This window comes from Arachis stenosperma, chromosome 2, assembly GCF_014773155.1.
Source record: "Arachis stenosperma cultivar V10309 chromosome 2, arast.V10309.gnm1.PFL2, whole genome shotgun sequence".
In the NCBI taxonomy this organism is placed as follows: domain Eukaryota; kingdom Viridiplantae; phylum Streptophyta; class Magnoliopsida; order Fabales; family Fabaceae; genus Arachis; species Arachis stenosperma.
Window position 1 is genome coordinate 112,904,137 of NC_080378.1, and position 16,915 is coordinate 112,921,051.

Here is a 16,915-nt window from a genome sequence, read left to right on the forward strand (position 1 = left end):
AAGGTCAAATCTATAATTGCAGAGGTCTAGGCAAGATTCAACTACATTATTAGTTACCGGAAGGCTTAACTGGCAAAGCATAAGTCGATAGCCAAGGTTTTGGTGGATGGAAAGAATCTTACCAAGCTTTGCCGTTGTGGTTCTTGGTGATGGTTCAGAAGATGTCTGGTTCACAAGTCCAAATAGAAGCATGACCCCTGTATAACGGGAGTCAAGAGGTGGACGATGTTAAGATACTTCATTGGGTTTTCTGGAGTTTTAATTCATGCATAAGAGCTTAATTTCAAGTATTGCAAGACGCTGGTTCAGGTTGACGGGACCCACCTATATGAAAAATATAAAGGTTGCCTTTTGGTTGCAGTTGCGCAAGATAGGAATCAAAACATTATACCGATTACTTTTGCCATTGTAGAGGGTGAGACTGTTGATGCGTGACACTTTTTTCTCAGTAATTTACGAACACATGTTGTAAGAAAAGACGGCGTGGGAATAATCTCCGATCGTCATGAGTCAATCCGGGATGCAGTAAATCATAGCAGAGGTGATGGGAAACCTCCGAGATCATGGTGGATGTTTTGTATTCGGCACATTGGCAGCAACTTCTTGAGAAAATTCAAGGTTTCGTACTTGCAAAAGCTTGTGGTCAACATTGGATATTCAAGGGCAGTGGAGGAACTGCTTACTTTGGGTTCGTTGTCGAATATCGCGAGGCTCTGCGTGACCAAGAAGTCGTGACTGCTATCGGTCCAACTAGTCACAACCTCTCCGTCGATCGGTAGGCCAAATATGTGTAACACGTCCTCCAGTGTCACTGTAACCTCACCCATTGACATTACAAACGTATGTGTCTCCGACCGCCACCATTCCACAAGAGCAGCTAGCATCGCGGAATGCCCTCTGATCACTCCAACTCTCGAAAGCTGGTAGAATCCGGTGGTCCGTAAGGCTTGCTCAACCTCTGGATGCCACGTCTCTGGTTGGTTAAGCTTACGAGACAAAAGATTCCTATTAGCCTGGCAAAATTTAACCACAAAAGAAATTAATTTAATAATAAATAGCAATATGAATAAATTAATAACTTATTCTAACAGAAAATAAAATAAATAACAATTAAAAAAAATCGAATTTCTTATAAAAAAAGCACATAAAATTTGAATTTTTATGTATAAATATTTTTATTATTTTTTAATTTAATTATCAAAATTTACATAACATAACAATAACTACAATATTATACCAAAAAATCTAAAAAATATATGTCCTATTTATTAATTTAAAAATTAACAAAAATATCATATTCTAATAAAGAATAAAAAGAATAATATTCATTAATTTTAATAATTATTAAAAATATAAAAATATTCTAATAAATAATAAAAAATATATATTAATTTAAAAAATTAACATTAATGATAATTTATATTAATATTTAATATTACATTTAGAATAATAATATCCAAATAAATAATAACAAACTATTAAATTAATGTTAACCAAATAAATAATAATAAATTAAACAAAAATAACAAACTTATATAATTAAAATATCACAAATAATTGATCACATGATCTTCAGGAGACGTAAATTTACGTACCATTTTGAATATTCCAAATCCAATCTCAACTTTAAAACTAATTCAAAGCCCTAAGTCCTAATGAGTGAAAACTCCAGCCTCATCACCCTCAACAATGGAAAGTAATGAACCTCCAACTCCACCACCTCTCAATAATACAATGAGCAATCAATCCCAGCCCCACCATCCTTATTATACACGGGCACTACCAACTCCCAACCTCCCACCATAAATGACGCTTGTTCTTGGAGGGAGGCCTGCCTCCTGCATGCAAACACGAGGCAACCACTACAAGAAAAAGTAATATTTGTAACAAAAATATTTATTACAAAAAATCATAATTTTGAAACAAAAAGATTTTGTAACAAAAAAAAGGGCCGTTGTAGTATGTCCCATTACAAAAAATTTTTGTAACAAAAAAAGGAACTATTACAATTCAAAATAATATTTTGTAACAAATTTTTCTGATACAAAAAATCAAAAGTCGTTACAAAAGTGATAACAATATTTGACCTCTAAAATGTTTTTTGTAACAATTTAAATTTTTGTGTCATAATATTTTGTTACAAAATACTACTTACTTTTGTAACATTTTTTATTCTTAGTTACAAAAATAAAAAGTTCATTTTAAAATATTTAATTAAATAATTGATATATCAATTAATTTTTTAAACACGCTAACTTAACATTTATATAATATATAATCATATAGATAATTAGAATATCTTACATGTCATTAAGATTCTTTTATAATAAAATAAGTTCTCGAAATTCAACTAAATACAACTTTTTCCTAACATAAAATTGTATCATATCGAATTTATAATTCTTGACTCTTCTAGCATATTTAAGTCAAGTTGACATCAATTTTGTACCCCTGCAAATATGAACAATGAAAACCAAAATTAAAAAATAACACATAACACTATCTTCATCAGAGTAAAAATTAAGTTAGAACTTACAAGTTAAAATTAACTAATTCTTTAAGAATCTATTCTTAAAGTTTAAAAATAGCCAATCAAAAATGTAAATTATCAATAATTAATAATTCAATATATAAACTCGGGCTAATTAATCATAATTCAATTCATTAAATTTACGTAAGTATCAATTATCAAACAATCACTGTCAATTGTCAATTCATTAAATCATAATTCAAATGAATGCAGCTTCACCAAGTAGGTTCTCCCTGTAAAAAGGGTCTTGGCTCCATAACACCTCAAACAGTTGGGTTGAATCATCACAGGCTATGTTTGGCACTCAATTAACATGCATTAACAACAACTTAAAAAATAATAAATGCAGAAAGGCTCAGAAATATAACAGCTTCATCAATCACAATATTTTCAGAAGCAGAACTGGCATTTGAAGCTGAATTATTATTCTCATAGCTAACCAGAAATACATCAAGCAGAAAACCCAAAATCAAATGTTTATTAAATCAGAACGCAACGTTTGGATAAAAGATTGATTGCCATAGAAGTCATTACTTACAATATTTTATCAACTTCCTTCAGAATATCGACTACAACTACATGCATGTCCTCCCTACTAGGTTCCTTCTTGGATTTCTTACTACCTTTTCCTTTTCCTAACAATGACATTGGAATAGAATAATTTGAGATGAAAATTTTACAAATAGACACATACTTGTAAAATACAGAACCATGGTGTGTAACTTGATACGAATTCATATCAAGGGTGTGTTTATCAGGATGGTAAAAAATAGGGAGGCAAATTTCATGTGAGCTCTGTAATTATCAGCATTTATCTCATTCATGAAAACTTATGTCCCATTTTTTCCCCCAACTAAAAACCTGAGAAGGGAAGTTTCTAGAAACAGTTTGACAAGACTACTTAATCAAAGTTAACAAGTTCTAAAACTATTTCGCGCAAACAATAGAATGCTAACAGAAATAGAGTAAGCACTACAGATAACATCATATGTAAATTGAGAAAAATACAATCAATTCACTTTGATCCTTCACTGAAGCTTTTGACGGCTTCTCTATTTGTTTTTTTTGCTTGCAGCCTTTCCCTTAGTATCTGACTTTTCACTAGAGGTTTTCTGCTTCTTGAATGCCAAAAGTACTATCCTGGTGAATAAGCAAGTCACAACCCAAATCCTCCAGATATGCACGGAAGAGAAAAATAAACAAAATTGGTCTATTATGAACAAAAATAAAAATCCAAATGGAAAGCTAAGATTATCATTTGCTTTCATAATTGACAGAATGCAGAAACCTAACAAGAAAGCTAAGTATCTCTAATTATCTCAAGAAAAAATTAAGTGCCAAAACCAGCAAAATAACTCAGCAGAAACTGCCAATAGTTAGAAAGCAACTTGGTTGAGCTACTGCATTCACAATTATACCAAGTTGAAACACAAAGCTACTAGCTCGTATGATGAAAAAGTATAAGATCTTATAAAACTCATTTTCAGGTGTTGACTACACAATGTGAATCTTACGAGACAAATAACATGCTATGTTATCATAGAGAATAGTCTTATATATGTTACCTCTGCATCCTTAACAATTTGTGCTTGCGGCCCATTAATGACTTCTTTTGCATCATATATCACTCTCGATGGGGTTAAGTAAAGGGCATGAACCCGGCCATCCTGAAGAAGCATTATCCAGAAGTACCATTAGTATCTCAAAAAATTCTAAACACACAAATGCTTAACAAAATAAGTTTTATTTAATTTAGATTCAGTCAAATTTAGCATGCCAAGCTGGAAGATAGTACATAACTAGAAATCAATACTTAAGTAAAGAAAGTGATGAATTAAGGAAATCGTTGATGATATTAACTTGATTAACATAGTGAATAAACTTATCCAATTGGCGAAACCAGGTATGTGCATATTGGTACTTGAAATCTGTACTTGCATATTCTAAACAAGACACTTAGCCGAGCATTATTACTAATTAATTTTTATTATCTTTCAGACTTTTCAATTCTAATAATCTATTTGAATCATCCAACCATTCCAATCCAATTCATAGGAATAGTAAACAAAGCCAGAAATAATAGTGTCAACAATAGTACAGCAGCTTTGACTGGGACAAAATTGGGGTAGCTTAGGTATGATACTTTAACAACACGAGAAACAAAGGTCGATGGAGGAAAGACCGTATCTTGAGACTTAAAATCAAAAGTCAAATAAGTAACCCAACTGGTTCCCCTAACTTATCCCACTTCATAGACGTGTACGTTTCAGTGAACCTAAAGTCATTGTAGCATAACAACCATAAGGATAATTAATACTTCTCAAAGAATACTTGTCAACAGAAAAACACCAATCCAGAGAAACAGATTCAACAATTTATACAATCCTAATTTGAGCAGGAAAAGTTTCCCCCTGCCACAACATATATAATAGAACAATTAAGTATATGGACAGAAGAGTAACCGTTTACATGACTACTTATGATATGAGCATCACACAAAATTCTGAAATAGTTGTGCTAAACAAAATATGATTTACAGCAAGAAAAAAATTTAGTCTAGTCATCATTTCAGCAACAAATTCAACTTTAAAAAAAATTAAAGGCATAGTAATGATTTATAGCAATGAAATTGAAAAAATAAAGAATATGGCCGAAGAAAGCTCACCTCCAGGGGCCAACTAGATGCTGGTTCCGTCTCACGGCGACGACAGAAGAAATAAGAGATGTCTGGGCTAGGGTTAGATTCAATTAGGATTAAGATTAAAGTTAAAAAAATAGATAAAAGTAGTATAAAAAATTTAAATATTTAAAATGTTTAATTATTTTAAAAATTATAAAAAAAATTAATTAATTTAAATTTAAATTATTAAAATTTAATTTAGTTGTCTTAATAAAATAATTTTTAAAATATAAAATTTTAATCAAATAAAATAAGAATAATTTTAAAATTTTAGTAAAAATTAAGAAACTTAAATTTAATTTTAATTTTATTCTCTAATTATTTAAATTTTAAATTTTAAATTATATACAATATTTTATTATTATTAAAAGAATTACTTATGAACCACTATTAATTAAATTCAATTTGATATAAATAAAATTTTAACTTTTTATTGGGATTGATTTTAGAAAATAATAATCGTTAAATTTATAAAATTAATTTTTTATAATTAAATTTTTAAAAGGTTAGAGATTTATAATGCATGTAATAAAGCAGATTATAGTATTTTTTTATTTTAATTTTTTAATATTTTATATTAAATATTTTTTATTTGAAAAATTAATTTCTAATGAGAATTCAGAGTTGTTTCCTAATAGATATTAGATATATTAATTTTTTAAAAGTTGATTATTAATAACGATTAGATATATTAATTTTTTAAAAACTTAAAAAATAATTTTTTCAATTTTTTAAAATTAATAATTTAATTTTTAATATTTTATAAAAAATACTTAATTATCAAAACCAATATTTTAAAAAAACTAAAGTTTTGAAAAAAAATTACCATGCAAAAAAATTTTAACATTATAAAATTTTCAACACTAAAAATTTAACATCTCGAAACAAAAATTTTTTTGTTACAAAAAATTTTTAAATTTTGTAACAAAATTTGTTTTAGTTACAAAAATTTTTTTACTATTGAATCTTGTGACAAATTAATTTTTTGTTACAAAATATTTTAAATTTTTGTAATAACTTAATTTTTTGTTACAAAACATTATAAATTTTTGCAACAAAATATTATTTCGTTACAAAAATTAACGCAATTTATAACAAAAGAAATGATGTTGTTACAAAATATTTTAATACGTTGTTACAAAAACATTCTTATTTTGTAACTATAACTAATTTTTGTTAAAAAAAAATAACAATTTGTTACAATTAAAAATTTATACAAAATTTTTGTTACAATGCTTCATTTTCTTGTAGTGAACACAGAGTCTGCATGTTGCATGCATGAAAAATGGCGAAGCAAGACCAACACGCAGTTCGCGTGCTGCTGTATGGTGGACACATGGCGAAGCGTCACTAACATGTAGACTTCGTGCTGCCTGGATGGCCGACACGTGGCGTAGCATGGTTAACTCGCAGCTTGCTTACTGCTTGAATGAAGGTACCTTCGCTTGATAAATTGAGTATGTATGATTGTCTCTTGCATGGAGCAAGGTTGAGTTGAGTATGTATGGTTGTCTCTTGTCTCTTGTCTCTTGTATGAACGACACGTTAAAACTATGTTGAGCAACATGAAAGCTGCGTGTTGGCCAGCATTTTTGACGGCTCTACAATCTTAAAAAATACTTCAAACACCAATATTTAAAGAAAACATCATTATTTTTTTTATATATAAAATATTTTTTTAAAAAAATGATCTGATCTATCTTCATTTTTATTGTTGCGGCAGAAGTTTGGTGTTTATGTTCAGCTCCTTGGGAACCTTTTCTCCTTTTCTCATTCTTAAGTACAACTACAAGTTGAGTTTTTCCCAAAAAAAAAAAAATTTATTTAAAAAGTAATTATCCATATAAAAATATCTTTAAGTGAATCTGATAATTAATTATAATCTAAACAAATATAAAAATGTTATTTAATTATATGTATATTATAATTTAATTTATTTTTTAATATATATTTTATATTTTAATATATATTCTATTTTAATAACTAATTTTAGTATATAACTAGCATAGTTGAAATAAACATTGTATTAAACAATTTAATCATATGAATTTGTTTAAGAAATCTCGACTATCATCCTTGAATAGCTATCAAAGGAAAGAGTCAAAAGCGAAAGAGGAAGAGAAACCATAAAAGATTGGTCTCTGCCTAATATCTCTTTTGTTTTTGTCCGAAAAGCATATTACCATTATGAAATTGATGATTAGGTCTGGTTAATTTGGTCCAAAAAGCAATAAAAATACAGACATACACTCTCAATTCTGAAGGTCTCAGCAAGCTTGGAGAAGACTGGTTTGTATTTCTCCTACCGGCTACCATGGCTGCTCTACTGAGTTGCGTGGAGTATGAGTTGTCGAAAACATCCGATCTGTTCCGTCAGGCGGGTCTGGAAGAAACGTTTCAGAGAGTATCACAGGTGTGTGCATCGTTGAGAACTAAAATTCAAGACGCGGAATATAAACAACTGTTTGATATGCAGCTGAAGCGGTGGATGAAACACATTGTGGATGTATGCTATGACATGATGTACGTATTGGACGAACTAAATCTGCAAGAGGCCGGAACGGTACGTGTTTTCAGCCATCGGTTCTCTTTCTTCAGTCATCACAACAGGATATATTCACTTGGGGTGCGTCATAAGCTGAGAGAAATTGTCAGCAGATTTGGAACACTAGCAGCGGAAGCAAATCGGTTCCATATATCTGTTTCACTGGAGAACTGGGATGTAAGTAGCCAACAGCGGCAATTGGATCCTTTTCTTCCCCCTTCTGTTCCTATTGGCAGACCCAGTGACACACATCTTTTGCTCAAGTTGTTATTAGACAACGATGGTGACGCAGAGGAGGAGGATATTCGATTCATTTCCGTTGTAGGAATGGCTGGAATAGGAAAGACTACACTGGCAAAACTTGTTTACAATGATGATAAAGTGATCGCTTCTTTTGGTTATAGGGCATGGGTATCTGTCTCCCAAGAGTTCAATCTCAGAAAAATTGTCATGGCCATCCTTGGGTTTTCAACTTCTGATCTAATGAACGATGTTGAAATGGAATTTCTGATACTCGAATTTCGTCGAGTTATTGCTGGAAAAAGATGTCTCATTGTTCTGGACGACATAGGTGGCGAAAATCCTGAGCGCTGGCAACTTATAAAGGAGTTTTTCAATTTCTGTGTTGCTGGAAGTAGGATTTTGATAACCACACGGAACCCTCTTGTTTCAAGTTTGACATCGAAATATAGGGTATCTCTGCGCGTACTTGGTGAAGAAGACTCTTGGGACATAATCCATACTGCATTTGGTTCACTAACTTACTCTGATTTCCGTCCGATGTTGATGAATATCACAAACAAATGTCGTGGGGTGCCACTATATCTGAGATCTCTTGCTGCTATCATGCGTTACAAACGCAGCAAAAGAGAATTTGAAAAGATGTTGGACAGTCAGATATGGGAGGTAGCACACGAAATTGGAATGGAACCTTTATTGATGGTGTTCTATTCTCAACTCCCCTCTTATTTGAAACAATGCTTATTGTATTGTTCCATCTTTCCTAAGGATCACATAATAGTTACAGATAAACTGATCCAATTATGGATAGCGCAGGGTTTTATTCACTCAGACGACAATCACTTGGAAGAAGAAGGCCGGAGAATCTTTAATGGATTGTTGGGCTATTCCATCTTCAATGGAGTTATACAACATGGTATTCCGGGCTCCACATGCCAATTAGAGGGCGGAATCAGCGCTCTCAATCAGGTTATTGCAGAGAACGAATATCACAGAATGCTTCTTGATAGTGGGGAGAAGCCTATAGAGGAGCATGATGTTCCCAGAAATTGTCGCCATTGCACTCTAACTATTGCTCCTCACACTGGTTTACCAGAGTCCATTCCCAATGCAGAGAAACTCCACACTTTGATGATTTTGTCTGAGTACTCCTCTGTTGACACTACAAACCTTTCTCAACTGCTAAGTAATTTGAGGAGGGTCAGGGCACTGATCCTGAGCTCTTGTTCCATCGAAGAACTTCCAGCAAAGGTGGGGAAATTGTTTCATCTAAGATACCTTGACTTGTCTTTCAATCATGATTTAAAGCACTTGCCTGGAGTAATATGCAATCTGATTAATCTTCAAACTTTGAATCTCAATGGATGTCGTAGTCTCCGGAAACTACCCAAAGGTATTGGAAAATTGATCAAGCTACGACATCTTGAGATTCTTTGGACAACCAGTCTGAGTTACTTACCAAAAGGGATTGCATGTTTAACCTCGCTCAGAACCTTAAGCCGTTTCTTTGGGAATTCTCTTGTTGGAAGCAAAGCATGCAACATTGGAGACTTGGAAAAGCTGAACAATATCCAAGGGAATATTACCATAGATGGGTTGGGAGCTGAAACTGATGCTTCTGATGCTGAAAGAGCAGGTCTAGAGAATAAGAATGGTTTGCGTGGCTTAGAACTCTGGTTTACTGCTCCGGGAGCCGGTACCAAAGATGAAAGGGTACTTGGAGCTTTGAAAGCACCTCCTGAATTGGAAGATCTCGGGATATTTTACTACAGAGGAAATTTGTTCCCCACTTGGATGATAGCACTGCAGAAGCTTACACATCTAACGCTTGCTGATTGTGACAAATGCAGTGTTCTTTCCAGTCTTGGAGAACTTTCATCCCTTGAATCACTTAAAATAATCAATATGCCCGGTATAAAGAAGGTGGTGGATTCTGAATTTCTGAGAACAGGATCAACTGGTGCATTTCCAAAGCTTAAAACACTTTCCTTCCAGAAGCTGGATAATTGGGAAGAGTGGGTTGGACTAGGTGATGATGGCGTCCAAGCAAATTTTATGCCTTTGCTTTCTTCTCTGTCAATCGTAAACTGCAGAAAGCTAGAGGCAATTCCTGGCTACCTAAAGCTGAAGAAAGATGAGAAGCCTGGGTTTCACATTAACATTAAAAAATGTCCTTCTCTCGAGCAAACACAGTATGAGTAATGAAATAGAAGAACATTTTCCACTGCACAAAGGAATCATGTGAAGGTAAGCCTTTCCCCTCACTGTCCTTTGGTAAATGTTGCTAGAGTTGTTCATATTACAAAATACTAAATTTGTGTTACAAACTTACAAAGTATCTATCATTTTAGAAATGTCGTACATTTATAACTCAATATAGTAGTATTGCGTACCCAGTGTTTTTGCATACATTACCAGATTCTTAGAATGATCGATGATAAAGTATGAAGAGACTATTATATTTTAAATATCTAAAATCTGCATAGCATGCAATCATCATCTGTTCATAATTCAATTCCACCATTATCGCAATATAAGGTTGTCATTTGTCAATGTCAGCAGCTAATAAAGTACGCACATGGACCAAATATTTTGATGAGTTCAAAGTTCGACGTGTGAATGATTTTTTGGCTGGTTTTAGTCCATATTTTCTTCGCAATTTCTTTTATTTCTCTCTCTTGTTTTTGTTGCTACACTATCTCCTACGCAGGACATATTAACAGGGTACTGCTCTTTGTATTTACAATTTAGGCCACTTAAGCAAAGGGTTTTGCCTTCCGTTCTTTTAAAATATATATATATATATATAACCCTCTCTAAAATAACATGTAAGTTATCTTTTTTGATGTGTCATATTCTAATAGGTGTTTATTTATTTTAAATTTTTAATAGAATTTGTCAGATGGCTAATTTATCTAATAAAATAAAAAATAAGAAATTGATTTCGGATCATTAAATTTGTTGAAAATTTAACAAAATATTTGAAAAATAATATTATAGATTACTCTTTTATTTTTCACTCAAAATCTCTTATTTCTAACAAAAATTAAATAAAAATCCAGACTTTCATAAAAAATAATTGTAAACTAGTTACATTAATTTAAAAAAAAGTATAAAGTGTTTCAAATTTTCCCCCTTTTTTTATATATAATTAGAAACCAAATTGTATAGAATAAATTTTTAAATTTAAAGATCTACTTAACACGATAAACTTTTCAAATTGAAAATTTTCACGGTGACACTAATTTGTGTTTCTATTTTTAATTTGTCACATCAATATTTTAGTTTAGAATTTAGTTAATATAAGAAAATTTTTAAATTAATATTTTAATAAATATATAACAAATGTATTAAAATAAACATCGAATTAGAATGTGACACATCAAAAAAGATAATTTACATATTATTTTAGAAAGGATACGGTAGCATTCACACACACATATATATAGTATTTAAGTTAAAGGGAAATGAATGGTTTTTATTTGCACAAAATGTTAACGGAATTATGAATGCAAATGCAATGCTTGTTTGGAAAATTTATTGGGGATGCCTAACAGCTATTTTGGAGAGGTAAAACTGTAAAAGTAAAACTAATTTTGCTAATTTTAATTAGTTTAATTGCTGGTCCCCAAAATCAATTTTTACTTCTAGAATTCATCATGAGAAAAGTGATAATTTGTTAATTTCTATCACATTTATTTTTTTTAGGAACTACTACCAAATATAAAATATTAATTGATCATACAAATTTCTGCTAGATCAAGAATTCATCTTTCTTATTATTACCCATTTTTTTCCATGTCTAAACAGATGTCTAGTCAAGCGTGGAATCTAGTAGACGGGGAAGTGCTTATTCAAGCTTTCTGGTTTTTATAATAAAGGTCCAGTTTACACAAATAAAATTGTTGCCTGTTGCCTGTTGCCTGTTGAGCTACTTCGGATTTGGGAAACATTTTGTTTAATGTCTATTAAACTATGAGTGTCCTTGTGTCTTTGCATCACTATTTGCTTAGTTTGCTTTTTTTTGTTTCCCTTTCGGTTTCACTCTATTTGTTTGGATAGTTTCATGTTTCAGTTGACAAACACTACTTATGCTCTGAACACTTCTATTGTTGACTCATATATGGTCGGAGATTGGAATACTACTGTTGTGTAGCATTTTGCCATTTTCGGCTTTTTTAAACATGTATCATGTATGCTTAGGGTATAACCGTATAAGAGAATGAAAATTTTATAAAGAATTATCTATGTTAAATTTTATTTTCTAACTAAAACATGCCCTATTGTTAAACATTTTACCCTATGAATTGATCATATATAAAATTTTTAATATTAGCCTTTAGGTATACGTTTTTCATTAACATTTGGATATAACTTTAATTATGTTATATTTGGTATATTTGAGTTTTTTGGTATATACCGAGATCAGAACTATAAATATATATATTAAAATATAAATATACATTAAAAATAAATTAAATAATACGTATATTTATATACAAATATATTAATACTAATTTTAATAGTTAATTTTAGTATATAAATAATACTTTTGTTTCAAAATTATCACTTAACCTTTTTTTGCACCATTTATCTCTCAGTTGTTTTTAAAATTTTCAATAACATTCTTCGGTTTTTTTCTTTTCTGAATATTAGTTCTCTCTCATCATTATCTCTTTCATATCCAGCAAATCACTCTCTTCATTCTTTTTTCACCAATAGTGCCTGTGACGCAGCCATTCACTACTGCCTTATGGTGCAACTGATACGGGACAAGATACGATATGAAACACGCTAACACGTAAATTTTAAAATCTTATAAGATATAAAAATAGACATACATATAAAATAAAAAGTATTTTTTAGATAAATTATAATGATGTTTAATATTTTATTGATATTAAAATATAAATTAATTTTTTTAATTAATTTTAATATTTTATTTTAATTATATCAAGTATTTAAATTAATTTTTGTTTTAATAAATAATAATATATACTATATCTAAATTTATTTTAAGAATATATGTTAAGAATAAGACTGGACACGCTGGTACGTGAGGATATTTAAGTGTGTTTAAGTGTATTTGGAGAAGAATTTTTTATTTTTTATTAAGAAACGGTTTGACACAGCAGACACGTGTGTCGAACGAGTGTCGGTGAGTGTCATATCCAAAATATATCTGACACGCAGACACGACAACTCAGCGAAGTGTCTGTGCCTGATGATTAGATTTTTGACGGTTTAGAATTTCACTAATGGAATCTCGTTGTAAAGTATAGTCTCTAAACCAACAATAATCCTTTCATACAAAAATTTGTTTGTCACAAGTACAAACCCCTAAAATCTATAAACCGAAGTATTTAAACCTCGGGTCGTCTCTCAAAGGACTTGCAGGGTAGTGTTCTTGTTATTGGTTATGGCCTTGTTTATTTTGGGGTTTTGGATGAGAAATATGAATAGTAAATGGTAAGAAAACTTTATTAACAAAATGGTCTTGGCAAGGTTTGGTTGTCAAGGGTCTTCATCATTATCACTAGCCACAAGTATGGTAGTTGCAAGGATTAATCCCACTTAGTCATCCTTAAATCAATTAACAAAGGAAAGTCAAGTGAGTTATATCAATCCTAGTCCATAAGTCATAGCTTTTCACTAATTGGATTAATGAAGGCTAGAGTTAATGGCTATCAACTATCAATCAATTGGACACTAGTGACTCAAGAAATCCTAAGTCACATTCTCAAGCCAAGAATATAGAACTCTACTCTAACATCCTCTCAAGCATTTCATCAAACACTTGGAGGGTAATGAAAAAAAGCATTTTTATTTGTAAGAATAAAAGGAATCAACAACTAACAATTACAAAGAATTAACAAAACAACAATCAACAACATCACAATCACATGAATTATCTCAAATTGCATTATTAAAAGAAAACAAAAGAACAAAAATATCTCAATTACAAAACCTAGAAACAAAATAAGAGAAATTACAACAAGAGGATAGGGATAGAAAGAAGAACCAAAGTGTAGCAATCATCAATTGAAGGTAGAAGTAGAAGGAGACTTGAATTAAACCTAGAACTATGCAATCCTAATCTAACCCTAACTCCTAATCCTAATTCTAGAGAGAAGAGAGAGCTTCTCTCTCTAACTCTAACTACTTCTAAAACTAAAACTATGACTAATGATCAAAAGTATGTGAAGTATGTTCATTCCCCCTTCAATCCTTAGCTTAAATAGCATCAGAAATGAGTTGGATTGGGCCCACAAGGCTTCTAAAATCGCTGGCCACGTTTTGCTTTAAGTGAACCAGGTGGCAGCAACGGCGCGTGCGCGTACTATGAGCGTGCGCGCCACCATACGCGTAGCAACTATGGCAAATCTTATATCGTTTCGAAGCCCCGGATGTTAGCTTTCTAACCCAACTGAAACCGCATCATTTGGACCTCTGTAGCTCAAGTTATGGTCGTTTAAGTGCGAAGAGGTCGGCTTGACAGCTTTCTGGTTCTTTCATTTCTTCATGAGTTCTCCAACTTTTCATGCTTTCTTTCTTCATTCCCTTGATCCAATCTTTGCCTCCTAAACCTTAAATCACTTAACAAACATATCAAGGCATCTAATGGAATCAAGGAGAATTAGATTTAGCTATTTTAAGTCCTAAAAAGCATGTTTTCACTCTTAAGCACAATTAAAGGAGAATATACAAAATCATGCTATTTTATTGAATAAATGTGGGTGAAAGGTGATAAAATCCCCTAAAATCAATACAAGATAAACCCTATAAATGGGGTTTGTCAACCTCCCCACACTTAAATCAAGCATGTCCTCATGCTTAAGCCAAGAGAAAGCAAAGGACATCAACATTTATTCAATGTAAATAAACTATATGCAACCTAAACTATATGCAACTAAATGCGAAATGGTTTTACCTACTTAGTTAAAAATAAATCAATCTCCAAGACATATATGCACAAGTAGGGCCAAGATCATATAACGATTCATGAGTCCTACCAATTGAAGTATAAACATGAAGTTCACATAGACTTGCAAGAAGAACGCTCGTGAAAGTCGGGAATCAAGGAATTGAGCATCGAACCCTCACCGGGAGTGTTTGCACTCTAGTCGCTCGGTGTTTGGGGTTGATTCTCTCAATTCTTCCCTAATCATGCTTTCCAAGATTTGTTTTTCATCTAACAATCAACAATTATTCAATGCACGCATACAATTATCATGAGGTCTTTTCTTTAGGTTGTAATGGGGCTAGGGTCAAGGTTGGATCATATATGGCTAGTGGACTTAGGATTTGAATCTTTGATTAACTTAAACTTTCCCACCTAACCTATATAATGACCTATACAATTAAGTACTAATCTAACTACCCATTCCTCACTTTTTCACATACTCATGCATTTTCTTTTCATTTCACAACACTTATGCATTGATTCTTATTGAGCTTCACTTTGGGGCATTTTGTCCCCTTTATTGCTCTTCTTTTTTCCTTTCTTTTTCTATTTACATTTTTTTCTTTTCTTTTCTTTTTTTCTTTTTTCACTTTTATTTCTTTTTCTTTTCATTTTTTCTTTTTTTCTTTCAAACTATACACAAGGACATCAATGCATAAGGTCTATACATTTAATCAATACATGAGTATGTACCAATTCCCCAATATAAAAATACAAAACACAAACACCCTTTTATCCCAACCAATGTCCCAAAGTTTTCCCACTCTTGGATGACACTCACACTCACTAGCCTAAACCAATCAAAGATCCAAATAAAGGACATTCATTGTTTTTCGCTTTAAGGCTTGTAATGTGCTAAAATAAGAACAAGTGGGTTAAGCGTAGGCTCAAAATCGGCTAACAAAGGAGAGTAAAAGGTAAGGCTATCTGGATAAGTGAGCTAATAAAGTGATGGTCTCAATCATATAAATGCATGAATACAAGGAATAATGGACATATAGACTCAAACAAATCAAAGATTACAATCATAGAAAGAGAACAATTACACGCAAGAAGGAAAATAAGTGGTTATAAGATGTAACCACACCATTAGACTCAAATCTCACAAGCTTGTGTTCTTAGCTCAAAAACCATGTTCCAAAATAAATTCTTTCAAGCAAGTTCAACAAAAATTTTCAAATTGGTAAGGTGCCCTAAAAACATAGTTTTTTTTTGGAAAAGAAATCATCACCATAACCAAGTAATCCTAATATGAAAGAAGTGGTAAGAATATGTACAAATTCTAACTAACATGCAACTTATCATGCAATGCAATAGCTAATCTAACAAAGAAAATAAAAAAATTTGGTGTTGAAAAGGAAATCTTTACCCATGGAGATCGGTCGAACGACCTCCCCACACTTGAAGATTGCACCGTCCTCGGTGCATGCAAAGAAGAGCAAGGTGGATGGGTTGCTACAATTGATGAGCTTCTTCGAAAGGTTGTGCGGATGACTTGTTCGTTGCCCCATTTAAAAGCCTTTCCGTTTCCTCCTTTCTTGGTGGCCAGCCTAAAAGGAGAGAAAAAGAAAGAAAATTAAGCCTACAACAAAGATATCAAAGTAAATAGAACATAGGCGGGGGCTAATGCCAAATAAGAGTATGATTCTCTACTACATGGTAGTTACAACATGTGAGTGAGAAATCAATATAAGCAAAAGGCATATCAACTGATACTTGATGCAAGAGTAAAGTTAAAGCATGGAGAGTATATTGAGCATCAAGATCAAATAAGAATTGACACAAACAAGATTAGTGATATGCATGAAAGCATTTGATTCTATCCTAACTCAATGATGAAGCGGTACAAGAAAAAAAACAAAGGATAATGAATTAGGAAGGACTAAAGCACTAATCTTGTGTGTTGACAAATATTACAATTAATGTAACAAGTCATGAAGTACCAAAACAAATGCA

General features: G+C 31.8%; 1 protein-coding gene, 1 long non-coding RNA gene and 2 other non-coding genes across 6 annotated transcripts; 1 reads left to right on the forward strand and 3 right to left on the reverse strand.

Annotated features, from left to right (window-relative positions):
- Positions 1 to 2,085: 2,085 nt before the first annotated feature.
- Positions 2,086 to 5,289, reverse strand: LOC130960626 (uncharacterized). 3 transcript variants are annotated; one of them, XR_009079176.1, is made up of 4 exons: positions 5,196 to 5,282; positions 4,096 to 4,197; positions 3,069 to 3,700; positions 2,086 to 2,451 (listed from the first exon to the last, which is right to left on the reverse strand). It is a non-coding gene; the product is annotated as an uncharacterized LOC130960626 (long non-coding RNA). The 3 variants fall into 3 exon arrangements; XR_009079177.1 differs by lacking the exon at positions 2,086 to 2,451 and having other exon boundaries at positions 2,990 to 3,670; positions 5,196 to 5,289; XR_009079175.1 differs by lacking the exon at positions 2,086 to 2,451 and having other exon boundaries at positions 2,990 to 3,700.
- On the reverse strand, positions 2,712 to 2,822 carry LOC130964687 (small nucleolar RNA Z278). The gene has a single exon (XR_009080772.1). It is a non-coding gene; the product is annotated as a small nucleolar RNA Z278 (small nucleolar RNA).
- LOC130964685 (small nucleolar RNA Z223) lies at positions 2,879 to 2,971 on the reverse strand. Its single transcript, XR_009080770.1, has one exon. It is a non-coding gene; the product is annotated as a small nucleolar RNA Z223 (small nucleolar RNA).
- A 2,001-nt stretch (positions 5,290 to 7,290) lies between the features above and the next one.
- LOC130961432 (putative disease resistance RPP13-like protein 1) lies at positions 7,291 to 12,211 on the forward strand. Its single transcript, XM_057887322.1, has 2 exons — positions 7,291 to 10,242; positions 11,806 to 12,211. Exon 1 carries the CDS (start codon positions 7,525 to 7,527, stop codon positions 10,195 to 10,197), a length of 2,673 nt encoding a protein of 890 aa, XP_057743305.1. The 5' UTR covers positions 7,291 to 7,524; the 3' UTR covers positions 10,198 to 10,242; positions 11,806 to 12,211.
- Positions 12,212 to 16,915: the final 4,704 nt, after the last annotated feature.